Raw genomic sequence first — 26,866 nt, 5'->3', positions numbered from 1 at the left:
GGCCTATCTAATGGTAATAAATAAAATGCTTTAAGAAGTATTCATAGGAGCCACCCTGCTTTTCGCCCCTCCCTCTGTACCTTAAGAATGGAGAGCACCTCGCACAACCCAAGACTTCTCAAATGGTACAAGGAAGTATCTGGAATTAACACTGGCTTCAGCTAGCAATGGTTTTAATACACTGCTGGGCTTGATTTGTTAATATTCTGTTGAAGGTTTTTACTTCTATGCTCATGAGAGATACTGGTTATTTTCTTTTCTTGGAATGTCTTTGTCTGGTTTTGCTATTACAGTAATGCTGGCTTTGTAGGGTAAGTTAGGAAGTATCTCATCTCTTTGATCTTTTAACAGAGACTGGGCTGGTATAATTTCTTCCTTATCAGTCTTGTTGGATTCACCAAGTGAATCCATCTGGGCCTGGTGCTTTTTGTCTTAGAAAGTTATTACTGATTAAACTTTTAGAATAGATACAGGTCATTCTAGATGGTCTGTTTCTTCTTGTGTGAATTCTGATGGAGTGTGTCTTTTGAGAATTGTTCCATCTCACCTAGTTATCAAATTCTTGGGCACAGAGTGTTCACAGCATTTATTCGTTATCCTTTTGACATCTGTGGGATCCTCTCTTACACTTCTGATATTAGCAATTTATGTCCTCTCTTTTTTCTTATATAGATTGTCAAGAGGCTTATCAATTTTATTGATCTTTACAAAACACTGGCTTTAGGATTTGTTGATTTTCTCTGTGCTTTTCTTTTCTTTTCTTCTGCTTACTTTAGATTTAACCAGCTCATCTTTTTGTAGTTTCCTAAAGTGAAAGCTTAGGTGATTGATTTTTAGATCTTTTTCTCTAATATATGCATTATAAATTTATATGGTGTCAGTTCATAGGAATTTCCTTTGCTGCACTTTGCAACGTGCAAATAAGTTGCACTTTTAATTTCATTTACTTTAAATGATTCTAAAATTTCTCTTGAGATGTTTTCTTTGACTCATATTATTGAGCAGTGTGCTGTTTTATCTCTAAGTCCTTAGGGATTGTCCAGCAATCTTTCTGTTGCTGATTTTTAGTTTAATTCTTCTGTGGTCTGAAACTAGAAAGTATATGATTTCTCTTCTTTTAAGTTTGTTAAAGTGTGTTTTATGGCCCAGAATGTGGTTTATCTTGGCAAATGTTCTACATGAGCTTGCGAAGAATATGTATGTTGTTTGGGATGAAGCAGACCGTGGATGTCTGTTATATCCAGTTGATGTAATGTTGAGTTCAACTATGTCCATACTGGCTTTCTGCTGGATGTGATAAATGGATGTTGAAATCTCAAATTATAATAGAGGGCTAGTGAAGCTGCCAGCTGTAATAGTGGATTCATCTCTTTCTTCTTGCAGTTTTAGCCTATGCATTTGATACTCTGTTGTTAGGTGCACACATGCTAAGTATTGTTATATCTTCTTAGAGAACTGATCACTTTACCATTACATAGTGCCCAATAATTTTTTCTTGTTCTGAAGTCTGTTTTTTCTGACATTAATACAGCTATTCCTGGTTTCTTCTGATTAGTGCAATATCCCAGCTGCATCCACTGCCCACTACAAACGGCCATCTATTGAGCTTTCCTTCTATTGGAGAGGTGACGTCAGCAGGGTGGTATTCATAGCAAAGAGGGCTCTTGGGAAGCTGCCCACAGAGGGTTTGGAAGGGGACTCATGGGTTGCAAGCACTAGCTCACGGTGTAGAAGGGGTGTGATACGGACTGCGGGTGGGCATGTCCCTTTGGCCTGCAGACCCCAATACCATGAGGAGAGCCACGGCTGAGAAAGGCCCTGCAGACAGCAGTGCAGGTGGGGCCCGGCAAACTCCAGCCTGCAGGCTAAATCTAGCCTGCCTCCTGTGTCTGTGTAGCCTGCCAGCGAAGCCTGGGTTTACACTGCTAGATGTAAAATGAATAAATTAAAAAGACTACATTATTAGCCTTTTGAAAAGCACAGTTGCTCAATTTTGCCTCTTGGCAACATCTAAAATTTAGATTTAGGAAAAGTTTACAATATTTTCTATTTAGCCCTTAACAGAGAGTTTGCTGACATCTGCTCTAAAACGCAGAGCAGCGGCCCTCTTACCTGGGTCCTCACTGCCTTTGACTTGCAGAGTGTGACAGATGTGAAACAGTTAAGTTCTAGGCGTAGCCTGGGGGAGCCCTGTGATTTCTAGTTCTGCCCTCTTAGCAGCCCACTCAGAGGGCCGGGGATGTAGCTCAGTGGCACAAGCACCTGCTTGGCAAGTGCAAGGTCCTGAGTTCGATTCTTGGTACCAAAAAAAAAAAAAGAAAGAAAAAAAGCAGCCTGCTCAGAGTTCGTACTCACACCCCTTCCAACCTGCAGGCTGGTTAACTATACGTCAGCCACCTTGTTAAGCAGCTCAGGACAAACCAAGTGATGAGTGACTGCGTGAAGAGAGACCATGAGAGGACAACCCGTGGGTCTTGGCCAACAGCTGAGAGCCAGAGGACATCTTGGATCCTCCAGCACTAGCAGAGCCTTGTAGCCGCCAGCCCACGGTGCAAGGAGCTATGCCTGCCACGGCCTGATGCAGACTCACAGCGTTACCACAGCTCTCGGATGCTTATGCTGCCCAAGCCAGTTGAAACAACTGTCAAATAATGGAGAGTTAGAGCAGTCCCAGTGAAGCGGGCCAAGCTCATCAGGAGCAAAACTCAACCCTACAGGGTAGACTTTGCGGAAGACAACATGAATTTCTCCATTGGACATAAATCCTCCAAGATCTGAAGGGAGCAGAGCTGCAGTGAGACTTCATTACACAGTCATGGGGAGAAAGCCTGAAGACAAGCAGGAGGTCAGGAGGTCTTCCCTCCAGGGGGGACATGCAGATGGTACAGAGCAGAAGTGGAGTAGCCTGGAATCAAACGTATTGTCATTGGCCCTCCGGCCTCGCTCCAAGGGGTTCTCAAACTCAGTTCCCGCAGCCTGTCTCTGGTTTCTGCTCTGGGGAGGACCGGAGCAAGGGCCAAGCAGGCAGGACCCACGGCCTGGTGCCCAGGTGCAGGACTCCCCTTGAACCTCCCCGCCGAACCCCTGTTCACTGTGCATCGGGACAGAACACATATTTGTGCAGTAACGGAATGAACTTGGCATTAGGAACACATTTGGCAACTGTAAGAGCTTTGTTAACTGGAATGCAAGATTTTCCAGAGCCAGGAGGTGTCACAGTCGAGTGGGGCTTTATAGGTGTGTTTCGTAACAGAGCAGTAAGCCCCGTACTGAGGGTGGCAGCCTGCTGCCCCTGGTGTTAGGGGAACCCACCAGCACTTTGAGCCTGGCAGACCAAGGTCCCTGCCCTGCTACTTGCTATCTGTGAGCCTTGGGCAGGTTACTCTCCTCTCCAACCCTCCCTCCCTTGTGCATAAAACAGGGATAGTACAAGTCACCTTGGAGGACTATTATACAAATTACATGAGATAACCAATTCCGGTGCATGGTACACAGGAGGAAATGAATGTATGTTAGCACTTGTCTATGATATCACCTTCTTCCCGTTGTGCTCAGGCATCTTCGCAAAAAAGGGGTGAAATAAAGCTCAGAGATTCCTAGCCCATTTTTACAGGATTAAAAAAAAACAATCCTAAGTGAAGGATTCAGGCCACAGAACACTGGGAGAAAACACTCACTAGAGCACTGCTGAGGCTGTGAAGACAGCAGCAGCCCGTGAGAGCGGCGCTTTGGCGCGGTGAGGGTTCTCTTGCCAGCAACAGAGCTGGAAGCGGCGGTCCCTCCCTCCAGGGCCACAGTCACTGTGGGGAGAAGATGCCCAGCCCAGGGTTCAAAGCCCAGGCGTGCCCTGAACTGAGGCCGGGGGGAAACGAACAAGTGGTTTTGCACCTAAGTTTCATCATTTCAAAACAGAAATGGCTCAGGGATTAAACAAGATGAAGTGAACGAGTGACTTCGCCTGGTCTCAGGTGTAGCAGGACTCAGTAACGACAGTGAACCCAACAGGACCCGGTCCTTTCTGGAGGGACAGGGAGCAGAGGGCGGAGCGGGAGAAGGGGAGAATGGTGATACAGAAGGTGCCGAGGGCGGCCGAGGACAGCTGGCTCTGAGGCCAGGGGGAATTGTGAGGCAGTTAGAGAGCTGCAGGCAGATGATAAAATGTATGAGATCACATAACCTACATAATTCCTACAAAAGATCAGAGGAGAATGACAGAGGAGAAGACCCCCAAAGGAAAGCACGGCTTTGGCTCTTTAAATACTTCTCTGAAGAAAAGCGGAGGCCTCCTTTTCTTTTGCAGCGATGGAGTCACTGAAGCGTGACCCTGCAGAGCGTGAAGCGGCCGTGACAGAAGGGAGGCTGCGCTGGGTTTATTATTGTCTTTCTTTAATCAAGTGCTTTTCTCTGCTCTGGCCGGTGCCGCCGTTCATGGCCTGTCGTCTGCGGGCTGATAGCGCTGCTGCCTTGCCAGTGCAGATGGACTTTTCTCCCTCATCTCCCACCCCTCTGAGCTGGGCAAGTGCTAATTTACTGCCTGAGTGCCTGGCTGTATGTTCGGCTGCAGCTATTTTCTTATCGATCTTTTAGATCCTCTTTTACTGTCTAGCCCTCTGCTGGGTCCTCTCTCCCCGGGCCATGGGAAATGTCTGGGATGTCAACTGTTGGGGCAGTGCGGGCTGTCCTGGGGGCTTGGGCTGATGTCCTACCAACCTTAGATGCTCAGGTCCCAGAGCCCACGGGCCCTCTTGGGTAATAACGGGAGGCGTGATGTCCCTACGTACTACGTCCTGTGCCATTGGGCCCACACTGCAACAGCTTGGGGATCATGTTCCAGGATGCTGGCTGGGGAGTTCCCAACTCTGTCAGTCTAGAGCCTTCACCTCCATCCCACAGTCACGCGGCAGCTGGGAAGGTGGAGCGCACACGCATTCATCCTAAGCACAGGCTGCGCTCCAGACCCTGGGATCAGGCCACAGCAGGAAACAAAACAACAGTCAATGAACAACAACAGAAACAAGCAACAGGACGACAAAAATTCTGCCCTTGTGGAGCTTTAGAGGACGGACAAATAATAAACCCAGGAGACATCCTTGTTCAGCAGTGAGGGATGGCTGCCGGGGACCGAAGTGGGGACGGGTCAGGAGTGCTGGGTGGGGCTGGGGGGGTGCAGGTTTCCATGAAGGCGTGGAGGTGTTGGGGGGCTCCCTGAGGTGGGCAGCGAAGGCTTGCTGGAGGTAAAGGAGGGAGCCACATAGGCGCCCGGGTCAGGACTGCCTGGGTAGAGGGGGGCGGGAATCCTGGAGGGTCAGGGGCCAAGTCTGGCACAGGCGAGGGGTGGGAGGAAGCCAGTGGGGCCGGTCTAGAGATCCAAGGAAGCGTAGGGGGAGAGGAGGCCAGGGAGGGAAGGCCCGAGTGGCTTAGCGCATTTCCAGATGCTGTAACACAATACCCGAGTCTGGGCGCTATGTAAAGAGATTTATGTGGCTCTCACTTTTGGAGGTTCAAGAGCAAGGCGCCAGTGTTTACTCAGCTCCGATGAGGCCTCCTTGGCTGTCACCTGGCAGATATGGCGTCGTGGCAGGGGTGCGGGCGAGGGAGGGGTCACGGGGTGAGACAGGAAGCTGGAGAGGAGGGAGGAGACAGGAGCGCTCTCTTCTAACAACTCACTCCCTTGGAACCAACCAGAGTCCTGCAGAACTGCTGATCCCTACCGAGGGCTGCAGCCTCAATGACCTTGCAACCCTGCACTAAGCTCCCCTTCTTAAAGGTCCCACCCACTCCCAATACCACAGTACTGAAGACCAAGCTTCTAATACATGAGCCCTTAAAGGACAAGCCGCATCTAAACTGTAATAGGGCTGGGTGCAGAGGCACATGCTTATAATCCCAGCACTCAGGAAGCTGAGGCAGGAGGACTGCCAAGAGTTTGAGGCCAGCTTAGGCTACATAGAGAGTTCAAGGCCAGCCTGGACTACACAGCAAGATCTCATCTCAAAAAAAGAAAAACAAAAAGCCAGGTGTGATGGCTTGGGCCTGTAATCCCAGCACTCGGGAAGCTGAGGCAGGAGGACTGCTATGGGTTTGAGGCCAGCCTGGGCTACAAAGTGAGTTCAAGGCTAGCCTGAACTGCATAGTGAAACCCCGTCTCAAAAAGCCAAAAAAAAAAAAAAAAGAAAATGAAGAATTCACCAACAGACCTGAACTATAAGAAATATTAAAGAAAGTACCTCAGGAAGAAGAAAATACAGTTGAGGCTAGGAATTTGACACTAGCCTAAGCAACAGAGTGACACCCTGTCTCAAAAAAAAAAAAAAAAAAAAAGGAAGAAAAAGAAAAGAAGAAACAAAACAAAATGAAACAAGCCAAAACAAATTTAAAAAACTGTAACAGGAAGTCAGCTTCTCTAGCTGGCTGGAGTGCAGCTTTCCTACCACCCAGGGTCTCAGCAGCCCTGTGCCTCTTTTATGCCCTGAGGGAGGGTCTCCCCACGCCTGTTCCCTCCTGGGACATGGTTTCTCATGTGCGTATTCTTTCTGGCCTCTCTCTCATTCTCTCCTCTCTCTGGGCTTTTTCCCTTCGGTCAGGGAACATGTTCAAGTTTCTGCAGCTGAAATGCTGCTTTCTTCCACTTGCCCTTCCTGGGAGTGACCGTCTCCTTCCTCTCCTTCCACTGCCCAGAGATCCCCCCGACAGCTGATGTCCACTCTCAACTCTATGCCGTCACTGCCACCGGCACAGCTGTCTCAAGGCGTCTCTGGCTGTCCCACCCCTCGACCTCCAAGGTCACCGCCACCTGTGAGTTCACGAGCCCTCGTCTACAGAGTCCAAGACTGCAGATCCCTGTTCATCCTCTATCTTTCTGCACATCCCTCGCTCTTTTTCCTCCCACCCCTAACATGTAGCTCTCCCACAAAAGGGACCCTGACCCCTCTGGATAAGAGGTCACAGTGAAAGTCCACTGGCTGAATCTCACGTAAAAATTTCTTTTCCTGTGTATTAGTGCCACTAATGACGACTGGGTGAGTGTTACATAAAAATGCATCTCTCCAGTGGCTGTCACAGGGATCACTGAAATGTGACTCCCATAGGACTGAAATGCAGAAGCTGCCCTCTGGGAACTGGTCTCCTGATTACTGGGTCTGCAATCCCCAAACCTCACAGGACCTTGGCCACCTGCTCCCAGGCAGCAGGCTTCGAGAGGTGGACAACGGTGCCGGAAAGTTTCTCCCCGTGTTGGAGGTGTCACATGTTATTGCCGAGAGGAATACTGTTTCACTCATTTCCTGAAATCCAGGTTCTCCCAAGCTATGATCATCCATGCTAACTTCCCAAGGCCCCCCAGCAGGTCTCCTCTGGGCTCTCCTTCCAGGCCACGCACCCTCAAGTGTGGCTCTTGCTGGGCAATCAATAAATGTGCTGGGTAGGGCATAAGGGTTGCTGGCTTGCCCGTGGATTCTCAGGGACTTGTCCAGTACTAACAGTGGGAGCACTGTTCTATGTGCTGGCTGTGTCTCTGATCACAATGAGTCCATCTTCTCCTAAAATGCCAAAGAAAAGATGGCCGACAGCCGAGTTGGCTTGCAACCGCCTTTTCTCCCAGAACTGCAGACAAAGCAGTTTGTAAGAACAGTGTATGGGCCCTGGGGTGAGAACATCTCGGCTCCAAACCCCTTTGTGTCTGCTGCCAGCTGTGTGATCCTGGGTGAGTCCCAGAGCCTCTGCTCACGTGCACAGTGTGGCAAGATTTGCTTAGAGGGGACAGCCAACACACCACGGGGACAAGGGTCCTCTGCATGTTTCTAGCATCGCACTGCCACAGCAAGGCTGTGAGGGTGATCCTGCACGGCACGCTTTTAAGAAGCTTTGCTCCCCTGCAGCAAGGGGTGTCCAGAGGGACCCCAGCCCAAAGTAGTACTTTCCTCACTGCTTCTCCTTCCTCCGGGAAGGGGAAGGCAACGCTAACACTTGGAGTCTGACTCTTGCCTGCAGTGGTGTTTGACCGCGCGAGCACACACCAGAAATAGCGAACCTGCAGAGGGAGATTAGCGCCACGTGCAGCTCTGCTCAGCCTTCTCGAGGGCTCTCACCGACCCCAGGAATTCTTCCTGTGTCAAAGCAAAGACGACCCTTCCTGTCCACCTTGGGAATCGCCCTGCTTAGTGCCCCTTTCATGGGCATTCGTCTCAATGCTCCCGTCCCATTTTTGAGTGACATTTGCCGTCTCGGTCGGTCTTCCCTGGTGAGGGAGATGCTACAGTATTAATTGATTTCAAGGGTTTTGACCAAATAGTCATAAATATTTAAAGCTTCACTCTGCCTATTAGGCAAAATGCCATTTAAGATAATTATTTTGCCTCTGCCTGACAGGAAGATTTACATAGAAGATAGAATTATTTTAACCTTTGAGAAAAATCAGAAACCTTGAACCTCTCTGGTTTTTCCCAAGACTACAAGTATTTCAGGGCCCCAAATATCCAATTCCTATATGCTGTAAGGGAAAAAAAGGTTAGGAGACGTGTAACATCCTGAAAGTCTTATTGGCCCATTTCCCCTGGCAGCTCGTCAGCTGGATGCGGAACAAGGCCCGTGGGTCCTGCCCATCTGCAGGAGCGTCTGTCCCCTCTTCCGAACTGTGACTCCTTGAGAAGAGAGCCTGTCTGAGGTGCTTGTGCAGCCCTGGAGTCACCACGCTGGCACAAGGAACACCCAGAATGCTCTCTGCTTCTCAGCTGCTCAGGTTGCGAGCAGTTTCCTGCAGCGAGTGGTGCAAAGGTGTTGGAGACCACTACAAAGTGGCTCCAAGCAGGATTTAATATTAACCAGTTGGCTTTCCGTGTTTACTTATGAGTTGTCTGAAGCTTAGGCACCTTGTCTGGGGATGGGCAGTGGACTCATAGTAAATGAACCTCTATGAGTCACTGGTCACTGCTGAGGCCTGTACTGGCCTGTGAAGCTGTGACACCTCAAAAGACAAGATAAGACCACAGCTGGGGACATCCGGCTTCAACCCCAGTTAACTTAAAGGAGACTGCACCTGCGGACTCCACACTCCTACGATAAATGGCAACCTAAAGATAAGGTAGTTCTCCTGAGTGACATAATTTACAACTTGGGAAAATTCTCCCAAGGTCCTGCTCAGATTCCCATGTTTTCTAGACTATACTGCTCCTTTGTTTGTAAACCAAATAAATAGGGGCTGCCCAGAGAAGTTTTTATCTTAACCCAGAGAATCTCGAATTCAGTAAGAGAGTTAGACCCTCCTGGAGCCCTACAATCATTTCAATTATCTCATTTTGTTTAAGCCTTCACCGTCCACTTGTTTGGGAGATTGTGGGCCTGATTAGCCCGTAATAACTAAGGTTACTAACCTGATACAAAGGTCTGGAGATGGCCTGAGCTTGGGGTTGAAGCCAAATTATGGCATTTCTTAGTGCTGTGGCCTTAGGTACATTTCTTTCTGCCTCACTCACCTCATCTGAAACAAGGACCTGAGGATGCCTCGCTTGTGGGGTTTGGTATGACAACCAAGGTAAAGTACACATGGTGTTTGGCCCATGGCGGACACTGAATAAATGGTGGTCACTTCCTTTTCCTTGCTCTTACAGAGAAGAAACAAATGAAGGCTTCAGAAATGAGGGGGTTGGGTCAAGTGGAATTTCTGGTTTTAGCTTTTCAAGGACTCTCCACACTGATTTCCACAGCAGGTGTACTAGTTTACATTGCCACCATCAGTGTAGAACGGTTCCCTTTTCTCTGCATCCTCCCCAGGATTTGTTATTATTTGATTCTTTGATGATGGCCGTTCTTTGTGGGGCAAGAGGATATCTCTGTTGTGTTATTTTGCGTTTCTTTCAAGGCCAGTGATATTGAGGGTTTCTTCATGTATTTATTGGCCATTTGTACCTCTTCTTCTGTGAAGTATCTATTTACTTCACTTCCCCTTTTGTTGACTGGGTCTTTCATTTTGGAGGGCCTAGGTATTTTTCCGAGAGAGTTATAGACATCATGTTACAGTGATACATGCATACCCCTGTTTAGAGCAACACAATTCAGAACAGAGAAACCCTGAAAGCAGCCTATATGCCCATCAGCAGATGAATGGATCAAGAAAATGTAGTATTTACACACAGTGGAGGACGACTCTGCAATAAAGAAGGATAAACTTGAGCCATTTATAGGAAAATGAATGAACCTTGAGACCACAATGTTAAGTGAAATAAATCAGACACACGAGCTTAACTTTCAATAAATAATGAATCAACAGCAAAATAAAAGACAGTAAGAAGGAGATACCTCTTTCTCAAATGAGAAGAGGATTAAGAGATGGAGGATAGGAGGGAGGGGATGAAAAAAGGAATTAAGATGTGTTAGCTACGTGTACCAACTCCATACAAGAAGAGCAAGCATTATGTACTGCAAACGCACACTGATAAAAATAATTAAAAAGAGAAATGAGGGGGTTCAGAGAAGGAACACGCTATTCCCCGTATACAAAGAGGCCCAAAGTTACCAGGCTAAGAGTCTGTTCGGAGTGACTGGTAGAGGAAGGTGGGCAGTTATCCGACATAAAGTGCCATCAGGAGTGTCAGAGATGGAATATGTCCCTTTCTCCCACAGATGCCCCCACCCTAATCCTCAGAACCTGTGAATGTCACTTTAACAGAGGAAAAGGGATGCTGCAGGAGTAAGAGGAGGGTCTGGAGAGGAGCGGATGACCCTAGATTATCTGGGTGGGCCGACAGTCGGCATGGGGTCCTTGCGAGACAAGAGGGGAGCTTTAGGGATTCAGGCTGAAGGTGACAGGGAGAGACCGGAAGGGCTACATGGCTCACAGGAGGATGAAGGCCCCCGGAGCCAGGGAATACAGGCAGCTGCTACAAGGCGCAAACAGCGAGGAACAGTTCCCGCTAACCCTTCCAGAATGGACAATTTGACTTTAACCAGGGGAGACTGATTTTGGACTTCTGACCTCTAGAACTTGGTGCTAAATTTGTGTTGGAAGCTGCAAAGTATGTGTTAGTAATAGGAAATTAATACAAAAACGAAGCCACCCAGATAGGCAAACTCTCATTATATGGAAAACTTCATCTCCGCGGGACGCTGTCGTTCCAGATGATAGCAGACAGCGGAGGTGTTACAGAAACCAAGAAGCTACCCGTGCCATTGGTGGAGACCTGCTGTTAACGGAGATGAAGTTCGAAGCCACCTTCATTCCTAGAAATGCTGCCATGCTTTGTCACCAAGCTTTTCTGGCACCTGGTGGGTTGCTGCTGGAGCCCACACAGCTCATAACCACGGCCTGTTCAGTGCTGGCAGCCAGCAGAAGTCTTCAGAAAACACGCTGTGTCAAGAAATAGTATTTTTCTCCCCAGTCTTCACATATGAAAAAACCCAACCTCAGGGTACGCCTGAAAGTACTGAGTGATCTTTTTGAGGAAAAAAGTCATCTCTGGCCATGTCATTCACAGTTGGAATTTCTAAATAAGGTTTGTTACCGTGTTGTCCAGGAATGTAACAACAACAACGACAACAACAATAACAACAATGACAATGACAACAACAACAAGAAGTCCTTAAGAGAGGAATAAAACTCTTCTTCCCTTCTGGAATAAATGACTTCCCCTGGGGGTCATACTAGGTACAAATAATGATGGTATACCAGGTACAGAATATAAGTACTGGGCTCTTCAGTTCTTACAGCAGGTCTTACAGGGAGAACTGTAGTACCCTTAACTTGCCACGAAAGAGAAGGGGGTTCAGAGAATCAAGACACTTGTGTGAATTCCCAATAATAACAGAGTCAAGATTAATGCTCAGATTGCTTTGACTTCAAAACCTGGCTTTTCCTCTGTCCCTACGGTGTCTGAGAGAAACGCAAGGGGTGATATGTTGAACAGACATGGGATACAAAACCAACAGGCAGTATGAGGGATCTGCAAAGATCTCTGGCTGATCCAGCTTTGAATCTACTGCTTTCCATCATGCTGCACTGCGGGTGGGAAGCCTATTGCATCCACAGGGCTGTGTATGAACACAAAGGGGGCTACCCAGGACCCATGTGATAACCTGTTTACACTGCCATGTAGGAAGCATTAGAAAATAGAAGAGAATTCCTAAGTAAGGTCAAACTAAAGACAGAACAGTATAACCCACTACTGTAAAGATACAATCTTGGAATCATTTTGCTTATGGAACCCTACGGATACATCCTCCTTAGATTAAGCACCATGGAGCTTACAGCACTCACGACTTGGGGGCTGCTAAAAAGCCATCAAGGCAACCACCTTCTAACCCAGCTTTTCTAGGCAGAATAGGCTCAGCAGCAACTCCCCTGCCCCACAGTTTCTCTTAGATTATTTTGACCATGGCCATGTAAGAAGTACTGTTTACTAGACATCAAAGAACAGAAGTTCCAGGAAATAAGACGCAGACTTACTACGTACAACGTGCTTTCCTATTTCCTTGTTCTATTTTAGTCTATTTTGTCTAGTTGAGTCTGTTTGGTGGCCGTGGCCCACACTCTGACTTAGTGATTCAGTAATGATCCCCCACTTCCATGCAGGGGTTGTGCTTGTGTTTGAAAGTGCTCTTCTAGAAAATATGGGGACATGCGGTGCCTACCTCTGGGGCGATGTAATCTGGCGTCCCACAGAAGGTCCTCGTCGTGACTCCATCCATCATATGTTCCTTGCACATCCCGAAGTCAGCAATTTTGATGTGTCCTTCTGAATCCAGCATGACATTATCTAACTTCAGATCCCTATAAGGAAGAAGGTTCGCGTGAGAGTCCGTCCCACGAAGTATCACTGTTTACTTTGGAGTTTGTGGAACAGACAGGTATTTGACTAGCTGCCATCTGAATGAGATTTGAACTCTGAGTCCCTGGAGAAGAGAGCTAGGAATTACTGGGTCCTCTAGCTTCAGAATCTAATAGAAAGCCTGGTATATGGAAGATGCTGTAACAGTGAATGAATGACTAATTGGTTGAACTAGTGATTCTCAATCTTGGCTGTGCCTGTGAATTCAGAGTTCCAGCTTACTGGGTTTGAAGAGATCCTGGTCATTTGGTATATGACTATCCTGCAGAGGGTTTGCAAATCTCTGGGTGTAGGACCACCTCACTTGTCCCTTTATCATGCCTGTACCAGTGTTCTTTCAGTTACTCTTCAATTACTTCTGAAAGACATTCTTTCTCCTTTGGCATCAGAATTTCACTGTGTCCTACAACTAAAAGAATTTAATTCAATAGTTTTCCCTTGCTTCTCCTCAGTTCCTCATGTTCTTTCCCTGCCGAGTATCTATAATAGCAATTTGGTTTCCATTGCTCCCTGACCTCCGTTCTAAATAAAATGTAGAGGAAGGAGCTGCCGGTGGAGGAAAAAAAATGTTTTCTTTTGTAAAGTATAAATGAGATGTAAAATCTTATCAGAGGGTGGCTCTGATTTGCCAAAAGGCTGCAGAGAAAGGTGGATGCCAATGGGTCTGAGTTTCCTGGGGGATTATTATCTCCATGTCTGACGTCGCTGTCTTAGAATTACATGCTCACCAGGGCCTGGCAAACCTGTCCTTTGTGATGCTGTGAGAAGATCTTTTATACACACCTATAGATGATTCCTCTTTTGTGAAGAAAGAACAATCCAATGGAAATCTCTGCTGCATAGAATCTGCAAAAGAAAATGTGCTTCAGGTTTCTGGCTTGCTTCTTTGGACTTTTGGATACGTTTTTAGTCTCAAATCCAGGCAAAGAGATAAAAGAGCGCAAGAGCTTTAGGCTTTCTGAGACGAGCGTCACCCTGCACATGTTCTTCTGATCATCAGCTCTTCTCTCTGCCGTTCCATCATGCCAGCTCACCCAGGAAAAGCCCAGTCAGTAAGTCAACAAGACAGGCTTCTTTTTCTTCTTGGGGGAGAATGGGTAGGTAATTTACCACCTAAGACGCAATTCCTAATATAATCACTTAAATAGTGGATCCCTCTTAGACCATTCTATGTCAGGGATATGGTACAGGGGAGAAAAATTCTACTTTCCTATTCATGGACAAACTATACTGTCATTTGAGAATACAATTACTCCCTGGAAGACAAAGTATAGTGTGTGATGAACTGTTTAGCTGGTTTATTCATTCTTCAAAGGGCTGGAATTAATGGAACACATGATGATTCATACCTGAGGTCGTCCTGTTAAGTAATTCATAATATTTAATGGCAGCTACCACCATTACTTCAAAATCATTAATAGGTTAATATCTGAAACTCAGATTAAATGCAGAGGATGTTATAAAATTTGCATAGCTTTTAAGGTCTTTGAAGTTTGAGAAGCCACAAGTCTGCGCCTGGGCAAATATCACACTCAGGAGGCTTAAAACAAGCACACACGTCTATATGAGCAGAAAACAGAACTCCCTGACGATGAACACCAAGCTTTGCATAGGGGCCACCTCTAAAAGGCAGCAGGAGGGGCTGGGGATTTAGCTCAGCGGCAAAAGCGCCTGCCTGGCAAGCGCAAGGTCGTGAGTTCGGTTCCTGGTACCGGAGAAAAAACCAAAAAACCAAAAAACCAAAAAAAAAAAAAACAATAAAAGGCAGCAGGAGAAGGAGAGGTGGGGGAGGGAGGAAAGATGGGATTATACGTGGTTGTTACATTATTTTCATTTTTTCTGTATATTTTTAAAAGTTTTCTACAATACACACAGAATGAATGAATACTAGATAAGGCACTTTGTGTTGCTTTATAATATAAAGTGGCTTTTTGCTACCTGTTCTTTATAGCTCTGTGCTATCAAGCTTTATTTCACAATTGGAACATTTTAATGCTGCTCTTGTCTAAAAGTCTTCTAAGAGAGGGGATAAGAATCTTTCTAAAAATACTTTGTTTAGTAAAAATAAAAGCAAAAAGAAATCCCCCTTTTTATTTTTAAAGCTTACCACCAACAAACCCTGATCGTGCCTTCAGTTAATATTCTGGAAGGCAGACAATCCCACACAGGTCAGCATTTCTTCGGATTGCTGTTTTAGATTGCACATTCCCAAAACCTTACTAATGATTACATCTTATTAATGATTAGTAATGACTAACTAGGGCGGGCACTATACACCTTTGGGGGAAGCTCGGCCTTGCTTCTGTTGAGCTCCCTAAGACTCTCCAGGCCCCGAGAAGCAGGACGATGTCTGAGGTATCAGCGTCCCCTCCACACCCCACGAACAACTCCTCCGCCTTCACCTGGAGCCCATCCATGTCTGCATGCTGGATGCCCACGCCCCAGGCCCAACTCGGTGAAACATTCCATGCCGAGATCACCCTCCGCCTTCACCCAAACCTAGCATGGGATCACGTAAAGAGAGGTTTCTGTCTTTTCTCCACAGTCACCCAGCTCTGCTTATGTCCCTCCAGAACGTCTGCCAGGGACACTTGTTTCTCTTGGGCTCCAGCCGTAGCTCTAATTCTGGCTCCATTTCTTCTGCCATAAAAAGATCCTCAGCGATCCCCTACCTTCCTGCAATCCTTTCTCCTTTCCTCAGCCACAGGGCTCTGTAGGAACTGAGGTCGGTGGAGTCGGTCCCATGGGGCCCTTTCTGATGCCTCTGTGTCAGCGGCCTCCCCGTGGGATCCGCATCTGTGGCCCCTGCCAACTCCTCCCCATCTCACACAGCCTCCTGCACACAAGGAGCCACAGGCCATGCCCTGGGCTAGCTCTGCCTCTTCTCACACCCTCTCCTTGGCGGGCTCTTCCTTCCTCTCTGGGTTGTGCATTCCTTGAGGACATGCTGCGGTCACTCCCCAGTTCTGGGGAGCCTGCGTGGTTTCCTGCACACACCTCCCGAAGTTAAGCAGTGAGTCGAGTGACCTCTCCAGTGCCAGGGTAGTGTGAGTGCCCCAGAGTGGGGGTGCACCCCACTGCTCTGCATCCCCAGGGTCTGTGCAGTAAATGAGTGAAACACTCCATCCCTGCGGGTGGACTCAGGTGATGCAGGGATACACGACATCTCCACTTTCCTGGAAATGAATAAACTACTCCTTAGAAAACATCTGGATGGGTTTGTTAATACATCTGTCCGCTGGGAAGTTACAGCGTTCAACCTCAACAGAGCAGAGCTACCCAGGTCCCTTTCATCCAATGAAAGTCCCCAGATGGGCGCTTAGGGTTGTCTGATTCACAGGACTTAAAAATGTACTTACACTGCTTGTGGCTCCTTAAATTTCCCTACTTGCTGGATGTGGTACATGAGGTCCCCACCGTTGACGTATTCCATGACAAAGTAAAGCCGATCCTGCAGAGCAAGGTGCACACGTGAGCGAGGCTCCTCCCTAGCGCAGAGGCTCTGCTTTGCTTTCGTATTGGTGAAGTGGAGCTGCCTTCCCAGATCTGCTTAGTCTGCATCTCTTCACAATTTTTCCCAGTGGAAGAATAAGTAGTCCACCCTCTCGCATGAGGGTCATTACATAACTGAACTAATGGCTCTCTGTTGACATGTCTGCCTCCTGGTTACGTGTGCTTCCTATTATAGTAAGGGTCTCAATATTCTTCTCTTTTTTTCACATACATATATTTCCAAGTTAGGGAAAGGGTGGGCCAATCATTTCATTTTAACCAGTTTTCTCGATGGTGTGAATGCATAAAAGCTGACTTAAAATGTCTAGGAGGCATTGCTGTACTGATGCAGCACCTGGTTTAAATGGATGCTCCTGAAAACACATCTCTTGGGCTGGACTGGCCTTATAAATTATACATGCTTACTGATATTCCCTGGGTGGGGGAGAGGGAGAGGCTCTCACCATGAATGGAGAGGCTAATCAAATGTTCTTTTGCAGCCATAATGTGCCCAAATATCTTTTATATTTTCTCTGTCACTGGTATACTAAGTGTTGGCCCCACAAAGGGCATACATCAAAGAGCCATATAAGTCTGCATATTTATGCAGACATTATGCTGGGATGGATGGGAGAGACTGAAGAATTTAACAGTGAGATAACTAACAGCACAGCACACCATGGTAAAAGCTGACTTCAGTTTTCTTCTAGAAGACATCCCCACTTTCACGGAGGTTGTTAAAGTGTTGCACAGGGAAAGAAAGGAAAAGAAAAAGAGACAGGGAGGGAGAGAGGGAGGAAGCCGGACTAACAGCTAGAAAACAGCTTGGGGAGCTCCCCCTCTAGCTTCTCTCTTATGAACTTTACTTTCATCTTTGTTTCTTCGCTGCACAAGCTTTCCAGAGCTTCATCTACACAAGCAGGGTTAAGGACCCTGGGTTTCAGAGCTGCGGCTCTCCCTTCCTATCTCGCTGCTCAGTTGTCCCTGGCACTGCCTCGTTCCAGAGTCAGGGCGCGGCCGAGAGCGCGCACAAGTAAGCTAGTGGCCAGGGTGAGGCTGACACGCAGCGACAGGCACCAGGCTCTGCAGCTTCCCCGGGCACCCTGGCACTCAGTGTGGCTGCCCTGCATTTGGGGACTGTACCACTCAAAAGCTCGGCGAGCGCCGCCCAAGGTGTTTGAAAAGGAGACGTAAAACACAAAGTCAATTTCTGACCCTGGCCAGTTTAGAATGGTAATCATCCTAATGGTAACATATAGCTAGATTATTGAGCCACGTTTCAAAGGGTCAGCTTCTGGGCGGGAAAAGCCCGTCTGAGAATGCCTTACTCTGGCGTTTAGATGACATCTGGATTGTACATCATTTTAGATCACATCTGCACTGTCCATCATTTTCATGTCCCTAGTGTATGAACAATGCAATAACAAACTATTTGCATAGCTTTAACATTGCATTAGGTATCGTAAATAAAATTCTTATAAAATACTTCTAAACCCCACCACCAGCGGATCAGTGCTTTGGGATTTTCTTTTGCACTGTGTTTAGATAGTTTAACTCTGTGACCGGGGTTAGCAAACTTTTTCTATAAGGGGTCAGGTGTAAATATTTTAGGCTTTGGGTGTCTTGCAACTGTCACCTCTGTCTTGGTAGCATGAAAGCAGCAGTAGGTGACAGGTAATTGAAGAAGCATGGCTGGGTCCCTAGAGAACTACATCTATGCAGAAATGTGATTTTTAGTAAGTGTCGTGTGTCATGAAATACTGCTTGGATTTCTTTTTTTGTGACCTCTCTTGGAGCTCACAGGCTATACAAAACAGGTCATGGTTTGCCACTCCTGATGTCTGTCATTAAACAAGAACGTGTGGTTTTCTGAAACGGAGTCTTTTAATGTTCTAACGCCATTAGAACCAATGGTCTTAAAAAGCCAGGACTGTGAGTTATTTTATTATTTTTGTACAGCATTGTACCTGGTATAAAGAAAACCTTTATATACAGCCATCCCTTAGGACTTGTGGGGAAAGTGGTTCCAGCACTACCCAGGAATACCAAATCCTCAGATGCTCAAGTCCCTTACATAAAATGTAGTATTTGTATGTAATCTATGCAATCCTCCTGTATACTTTAAATCATCTCCAGGTTATTTAGAATACCTAATGCAATGCTAAAGCTACGCAAATAGTTTGTATATTGCATTGTTCACACAATAGTGACATGAAGATGATGTACAGTACAGATGTGATTTAAAATTTTTTTTCAATCTATGCTTGGTGAAACCTGTGACTACAGAACCAAGGATACAGAAGGTGAACTGTGAGTGTGTGGTGAATTACATGGAATGAATGCTAAACCGCTAACGAGAGGGGGCATCACAGAGAGCATATGCCCCAAGTCTGCAGTGAGCAGGAGGGGATCACTGCCCCTGTCGCCTCTGCTTGGCGGCCCTTTCCACCTTTCCTCGGGGAAGCTGGGGTGCTCTGGTTCAGGTGCAGCCCTAAGGGCAGACTGGGTGCTGCACCGCATGAACAGCCGCAGGGTCCTCACCACGGTCTGGAAGCAAGAGTGCAGCTGTGTGAGAAACGGGGGCTTGTCGAGCAGGGCCAGGACCCGCTTTTCCACCATGGTGCACTCCACATCATCATCCTGAATCACCACGTCCTTCTTCAGGATTTTGATCGCATACAGTTCTTCTGTTCCCTTCCTGTCAGCAAGCATCACCTGGGAGCAGAACATGCACAAGCTGAACATTTCCCAGCAGAATCTGCTCCTGGGGGCTGGGTTGGGGCTAGGAGGGGGAGGCAGGCCGGGGCACGATGGTTCAGCAGCAGTGCATGCACATCTGTAAGTGTGTGACAGAAAAGTACTAAACACTGTGCTATGGTTTCAATATGGGTGGTGTCTCCTGAAGGCCCCTGAGTTAAGTGCTTGGTCCCAGGGTGCTTCTGGGGAGCACTGAAGTCCTTGTAGGGGCTTTGTGGAGTCCTTAGATAACTGGGGGTGTGCCGTGCCCCAGGGATTGTGAGGTTCTGGTCTCTTCCTCTTGTTTCTTTGTTTCTTGGCTGATGAGGGGAGCACTTGGCCCTAACACGCATTTCTATCATGACGTGCTGCCTTGCCAGAGGCTCAAAGCAGGGGATTCAACCACGGACTGTAACCATCAAAATAATGAGCCAAAGTACAACTTTATTCTTTGTAAGTCAGTTGCCTCAGATATTTTGTTACAGTGATGGAATGCTAACACAAAATTTGTGTACAAATATTGAAATATTGCATATCACTGTAACTTAAATTCCTCCAACCCTTATTTACCTCTTTAAATTGTTAAAATTTGTACACTGTATGGAAAATTTCCACATGGTGATGCTATTTTGGCTGCTAAAAAGAATACTCAGCATTCTTTACTGGGATTAGTCTGGAGTTACGCATGTTTTTCTGGGAATCTCTTTAAGGTAAAATGTGAACAGCTCTTAGAGTCTCCCAAGTCCAGAGAAAACAAGATGGGATGGAAATCTCTCCCCGGCTCTATCTTGGTATCTGGGGCCATGGAAGGCAAATGAAGACGCCCAGGCCGATGGCTACATGGCCCCACGGAGGAAGCTCTTAAGGATTACGTGTGCTGACATGTGTGCTGGTTCACTCGAACAGCGCCTGGGGCATCCCCTCTGCTTGGAACTTTGGAAAATGGTGGCACACGTGAGCCTGCTCTAGCTTTTTGGGAGCAGTTGTTCGCTAAGAACATGAGGTAGGAGGCATCTGAAGAATGTGTACGAACAGCATGGAAATATAAAGGGTTGTTGTGGAAACCTCAGTGAGAACAAAACCAATCCAACACTGTCTGCCCAAGCCTCTCCACTTACCTTCCCAAAACTCCCCTTCCCCAGCACCATGAGGAAATTGAAGTCCGTGAGCTTCACTCTGTCAAGGTTATTGGAAGGTTGTTTCCTGTCTTCCGAAGGACTAATTACTTTGTTACCAGCAGGGCCAAGTTTGGCTTTCTAAACAACAAACACAAACAAGAAAAGCCACTGGTCATTTTTCCAAGATGGGATGAGAAAAGAATCTGAGAGCGAAGGATTCACACGTGGTCATACATCAGTGGCTGTGCTTACTCTATGGGGAAGGCCTACAAAACTGCAGAAACTTGCCCTTCCCTATGACGGGACAACTCTGCACAGGTGAACAAGACGCAGACCGTACCAATCCGCCAAGGGCAGGTTGATTCTAATTCTGGGACAGTAGACTTCTTGGGGAAAATAATGCTTTGAGACTGTTTAACATAGTAGAGGAAACAAACTGGATTTTTTTTTCATTTGTAGGTTTTAAAATTTAAAATAAACCAGCACCAAGGAAATTTGTACCCAGCTGAAAAGAGAGAAGAATGTCCCTGAAGAAGATATACTCCAGTGGCAAGGTGTAAGGATGACTTAGTGCTGCTTTCAAATGCACGGTAGGAAGAACAGGTTGAAGTCAGGGGTTGAACTCATGAAAAGAAATGGTGATGTGTCTGGGAATCTGGTTGTGCTTGAAATACACTGTGCCCTTCACACCTGAGGAATACCTGGTAAACAGTGCTTCAGCTATCAAAAGTAGTTTTTATACACGGCACTCATGTCACACCATGGCCCTAGATGGGGAATCTGAGTCGGAGTCCTCCAAGGCAATGAGGATACACAAGAAGGCACAGCAGAAAAGGGGAGGTAAATAGGGTCCCCTGGGGAAGAACAGCTGGACAGTCAGGAAGAAAGGCCCCCGGAGAAGCTGAGAAGGCTGGAGCAGGTGCAGAATCCCACCCACCGCCACAGTCTGCATGCTGAGTGTTTGCCTGTGAGGCAGCTGGCTGCAGAACACATTAGGTGCTGACAGAGCCAGGAGCTGCAGCTGGCTGAACCTTCACAACCACAGCCCCGAGCCTAGAGGCAGGACTCTTGCTGAGGTTCCACTTCTCACGAGAGAGGCCCCCTCCCTCCCAGTGCAGCACATCTGACTGGTGCTGGGCTTTGCAGTCTCAAGCAGTTCACAGACATCACATATGGCAACAGCTTTGTGAATAAATGACTGAGACGGCGGAAAGGAGGTAACGACGGCACTCGAGGGGCTTCACTAGGGACCAAAGCACTGGTGGGCTGGTTCTCTGCTCCGGGGGAAACGTAAGATTTGCAGGTTTTTCTTTGGCAGCCACTAAGCCTTCTGGGCAATCGTCTATGCTCTCTCTTGAAGCACCCACACCCTTCACCCCACTTACCGAATAAGCCACTGTCTCCTGGGCTTTATTGGGAAGACTGTACCTTTGCAGAACGAACCCCCGATAGCAATCTCTGGATTTCCAACCTCAGCAAAATCCTTGGCACAGGATCTGCGCTCAGTGTTTCAGCTGAATGAGCAAAGCAGTGAAACCTGGCTATGCCTAGCAGATGCTGTGCTGATGGGCGATACTTGCTTTTCTCTGACCAACGAAAAACTGATCTGAGTAGGATCAACTCTCAGGGCTCGAGCGGATGCCCTTGTGCGCTACGCATACCACTGAAGTGGAGACATGGAGACGTGGCGGAGAGACGGCCTGGCATTCGTGTTTGGGGCTGAGTGTGGACTACGGCTGTGCTTAGTGAGGAGTTCAGACTCTCCCTCTGAAGGTTTGGTAACTGAGTCTGCTGCATTGCACACACGCTGGTGACAGAGGAGCAGGACAGGAGGCAGAAATGTTCACCTAACTGCACACGTATGCGGGAGCTATGCGAGATACAAAGCGCAAGGAGGAGCGGGCGAGTGCGGCTGAATCCGCTCCTCACATGGGGTGAGAATGGCAGGATAGGGCAGTTTTAGAGGAGGAGTAACTGATTTTCACGGGGGAGAAACAACTTGGAGCACAGACAGTGGCCTGGGAAAAGCCCCTTGGGCATGGGGTGTGGAGTCTGACTCTCGGCCTCTGCGATGTGAGTTTGATCTCCACTGGTGAGGTATGTCAGTAGAGTTGAAGCCAGCTGTGTTCTCCGGCAGATCTGGTCCTTAGGCTGCTCCCCAGTGCTCTCAGGGTCCAAAGCAGCACGTCTGGGGTATCATTTTCTGAGTCCCCACACTTCCTGCCATTGCTGGCACTGCAAGGAGAGGCCCATGTGAACTCGGGGCCACTGCAAACTCTGAAGATCTACGAAGGCAAACACGAACTGCGCAGGCGCAGAGACTGTTCTCCCCCTCAGCCGAGGGTGGGAGGAAGTTGAAGGCGGATTTGTGAGAAGGAGCCAGTTAGCCAGTCGGGTTCCATTAGGCCCCTCAACGGTGGGCCCAGCCAGGCCCGGGGCAATTCCAAATTGAGAAACATTCTAGTCTGTGTCTAAATTTAAAAGACTTATCAGGAAGCCCAAGCTTGAGATGAGAATACAAACTATGAAACTCTCTTCTGATTTAGAAAAACATTATCATGAGGAGGCACAAAGAGCAATTTTATCAGGAACTTCACAAGAACATCCCCCCCAAAAGAACCCCCAAACACAAACAAAACTCAGGCACTGCTGACTCATGGGCCTGAGGAGCTTGGCACGTGGACAAGCACTACGCCTGCGGAAGCTGCCATTTGCACTAGCTGTGGTGAACACCCAGTTTGCCCTGCAGCGTGTGGTCTCACCTGCAGCGCATGCCCAGTTGGCCTCTTCAACGCCAGCCTTCCTCCCTCCCTTGGCCCTCAACCCTGCAGATGGGGAAGGTGCCCTGACACAGCCGACGGCCCTCCGAGACAGAGCCGGGGGCCTGTTACCCAGGATGCATCTGTCACTCTCATGCGTGGGTCGCAGCATTTAATATTTTGTGTGCTATGACTTTAGCCTGGCTATGGAGACAAGATACCGCACACAGTCAGGCTAAAGGGATACAGAGACAAAAGTACTTCTTTTGCATTCAATACTTGTAAGCCCAGGTCTGAAATCAAGCCATGAAGTCTGGAGGGACATCAGGGAAGGAGATTCCCGTTCCCAGGAGCTGAGGAGGGACAGAGGGAGGCAGCGTGGGGCGGTGGGAAGGAGAGGCCAGCGCATGAAGTCCAGAGCAAGCCGGGCTGGCCACACCAGCGGCACTCGGTGCCAGAGGGCTGCCTGCTCAGTGACGGGGCCTGAGGGTGAGGACGGGTTTTGCCCCTGCCTGAGCCAGCCCCAGGTAAGAGCAGACAGGTATCTTTGTGCAGCTGTCCCACCCCAAGTGGCCTTCCCTAAGGTTTGCTTACAAACACACTGAGCCGCTCCACACTGCCACCTGCAGGCCTTGCTGCCAAAGGACACAGAGCCGTTGCGTCACCAACAGTCTGGGTGATGAATAACGGGGTTGGAGAAGAGGCCGCTGGACGCCTGGCTGTGTCGCTGGCATGGGAGTGGGCTGGGACGGCCACAGAGGACTTCTGGGTGGGTAACAGGCCAGGGTGGGGACGAGAGGCTGTGGACGGTCTCGACCTCCAGTCCACGGGCCGTACCTCCTCAGCCAAGCGTCAGCTTTCCTTGGTCAGATGCTTCTCCCTGTCCCTGCCCTGCTGCCTTTTCCCCTCCCTTCAGAGCCCAGCTCACCACTTGAGGATGGGCTGTCACCTCCCTTCGTGGCATCCCAGGCTTTCCCTGAACAGCCTGTGGGGATCAGAACACCTTTACTTACGGGTGTATGTGTTGAATGTCTCTTACAGTCACTACTCTAGGTCAAGCCCGATCTACCTTCAGATAGCATCTGCAGCGTCCCTCCTCCCACGCGCCCCACCTCTAACGGCACCGCTGCACCGCCCGACGGGTCTTCCCACCACCGCCCCGGCCCTGCTGGCTGTCCGCTGGCAATATCCTGCTAGGACATCGTGGGAGCCTGTTCCTATCCTGGCTTCACTGGCTTCCCCAAAAGGGCCAGGTCCTTTAAAGGGTGGGGAGGAGGAGCCTGCAGCTCCTCACTATCTCTGTCTAATTCCTGCCTGTCTTGGTTACTTTTCTCTCGTTGCTGGGACAAAATATCTGACGCCCAAAATTAAGGAAGGAAAGGTTTATTTCGCTTACAGTTTGTGGAGGTTTCAGTCTGTATTTGGCAGATTATAAGGCAGAGTGGCACATGGCAGAGGGCTACAGCTCATGGCATCCGAACACAGCAAAAGCAACTAACACAAAAGCTAGGAATGGCCTCAAGCAGCCTCTTCCTCTCCCTTATGTATGCAAACTATCCACCCCAGGGCAGCTGGAGCTCTCACACCCATAATCAATCAACTCTAAAAGCCTGCCCCATGGCCGCATGAGGCTTTGGGGGGACACCCAGACACAAACCATAACACTGCCATTCCCTCACCTCACCCCAGCCACGCCAGCCTCCCTGCACTTGGTCATTCTCGTCCTGCCGTGGACTTTGCCCTTCCTTTCCTGGAACATTCTTTTATTCCTGCTCAAGGGCACCCCTCCAGAGCGGTCCTCCCACTGGTCCACTTTGCTCAGTCCATCCATTTCTGCCTCCTTCCTGCTATCACTTTCTCTGCAGTACTCACTACCTGACTGTGACTCTGAGAGGGCAGGGGTCATCTGTTCTCTTTATCCTTGAAACCCAGCTTCAGGGCTGACCTCAGTCTCCCCAGAATGTTCAATGTGGGCAGAGATTGTCTGTGCCTTACCCACACACCCTGAGCTTCCGGCTCTGCATGCCTGGGGACACCTCAGCCTGCCTGGCTTCTATTCTGGAGATTAAGCCTGCAGAGTAAGGCTCTGCTGCTGCGGAGGAAGCCTGAGGTGCTCTCAGGTTATTTACCCTGCAGCCACTCACAGCCTCGACCACCCACAGCCTCAGCCAACCAAGGACACCACCGACCACCAGCTGCATGCAGGACTAAGCTCCAGGTGCCTTTAGAAACCATCTGGGTCACATCCTCCTCCCCACAGTGTCTCTGGGGAGCCCTTACAAATGAAGTGGTTCTCAAACCCCATGGCTGAGGAGCCTTTTGGGAAACTCAGACAAACACATTCACTTTCTTCCTGGACTTACAAATCTATCTCCCTCACTACACTGTACAACCTTGGGAATTTAGGAGTACATCTTACTCAGCTTTGTGTCTTTAAACCAAGCACTATGCCTGGTACGTGAATAGAACGCACAGAATCATTCATTCACATACATGTCCATTAAGCAGCTAGAGCTAACAGAATTTGCAGAAGCCAATGGATACCCAGCACTATGGCTAGATGACTGACCTTAACAAAGAGGAGCAGGTGGTTGTTGCAGACTATCACACCTGGAGAATAGGATGCTTATACACAGTTCTAAACTCTTTCCTTCCAGCAAGCCCTGCTTGTCTGGGAAAGCTCTAAAGAGGCGCTCTGTGGGTGTTCCTGCTTTTAGGGAGGTCAGCCGCACAGTGACCCTCCCCGGGGACCATGCTAGCCTAGGCAGTAGGTCAGGGAGAGCTTCCCTGAAGGGACATTCCTTATTTTGTTTTTTTGGTGGCACTGGGGATTGAACTCTGGGCCTTGTGCATGGTAGGCAAGCGCTCTACCACTGAGCCACATCCCCAGCCCCAGACATTCCTTGTTGAGAAGTCCTGCTGGCCCACATCCTGCTACTATCTCTGGCTGGAAAGGGACAATGGGCCCCTACGACAATTACTTCTTTCTTTGAGCTTTTTAATGGGTTCTTTGGCAACTGGCCTCCCAGCAGGACTGAGCAACCTGCCCTTTCCAGCTTGCATATTGTTGACATAACCCTGGTTGTCACGAATGTAATTCAGACTTCACCAGCAGCGCAGATAAAATCGATATACGTCTAGGGATAAAGCCAAAGCCCACAGCTTTACTATAGCATTTTCAGAAGGCCCAAGGAGGCACGAGGAGATATGTGCTGACATCCTTTAGGATAGCAATGCAATGCAAACATGGCCTGACACAGGCAGAAGTCCTGCTGGGGAAGAGCAAATGGGAATGCAGATCACAGTGGGTGAGACGCAGGATGTGTCCTTAAGATGGATCCTCGGAGATGTGCACCAACTGGGGCTGTTTATCTCAGCAGATATCAGCCAATTAGCAAAGCTTCACGCTGATCCACCCCAGTTCCTGAGTTCTGCCTCATCTGTTCCCGAGGTATGGAAAGGCGATGGAAAGTCAGGCTCTGGGCAGCAGTTATGGGGTGGAGACCCTAACTTTGGCTCCTCTGCCCCTGCCCTGGTGAGGACCCTGGTGGGAGCCCTCTTGGCTCCAAGAATGTTTGTTAAGCTCTTTAGAGAACAGGCGAGCACAGCGTAGCAGTGGAGAACCCAGGGTTTGCATCCCAGCGTTATCGCGTGGCGTGTGACTGGGTCAAGGTCCTGAGCCACTTTAAGCCTTGGCCCCTCATCTCTCACTGTGTGACTCTGGACAAATGGCACCTCCTCTCTGAGTCTCAGGCTCCTCATCTGTAATCCAGTGGTAATAAGACTGTATCAGTGGACTATGTTACAGACGAAATGACCCCAGCCCCAGCACAGCAGCTCTCGGCGTACTCCTGGTCTTCTCTGCTTTGCCCCGGGAAGGACGCACTTTCCTTCACGCTCCTGGCACAAACCAGCTCCAGGACCCTACAGGAAGGCCTCTGGG

The 26,866-nt window shown here is 48.5% G+C and overlaps 1 protein-coding gene across 2 annotated transcripts in view; it reads right to left on the bottom strand.

The window, feature by feature from the left end:
* Nucleotides 1–26,866, bottom strand: part of Prkca (protein kinase C, alpha) — a gene marked incomplete at its 5' end in the record, with an annotated part of 403,718 nt that overhangs the window by 38,895 nt on the left and 337,957 nt on the right. For both annotated transcript variants that reach the window (XM_013503220.1, XM_013503221.1), the window contains 5 exon segments: nucleotides 12,622–12,760; nucleotides 13,602–13,664; nucleotides 16,178–16,269; nucleotides 18,852–19,025; nucleotides 20,165–20,302. In XM_013503220.1, coding sequence (XP_013358674.1) covers nucleotides 12,622–12,760; nucleotides 13,602–13,664; nucleotides 16,178–16,269; nucleotides 18,852–19,025; nucleotides 20,165–20,302 — 606 coding nt within the window.

Source organism: Chinchilla lanigera, unplaced genomic scaffold (genome assembly GCF_000276665.1).
Source record: "Chinchilla lanigera isolate Chin_1 unplaced genomic scaffold, ChiLan1.0 scaffold00077, whole genome shotgun sequence".
Classification (NCBI taxonomy): Eukaryota; Metazoa; Chordata; class Mammalia; order Rodentia; family Chinchillidae; genus Chinchilla; species Chinchilla lanigera.
The sequence above is the reverse complement of the archived record's forward strand: the minus strand, read 5'-3'. Positions and strand labels throughout refer to the sequence as shown.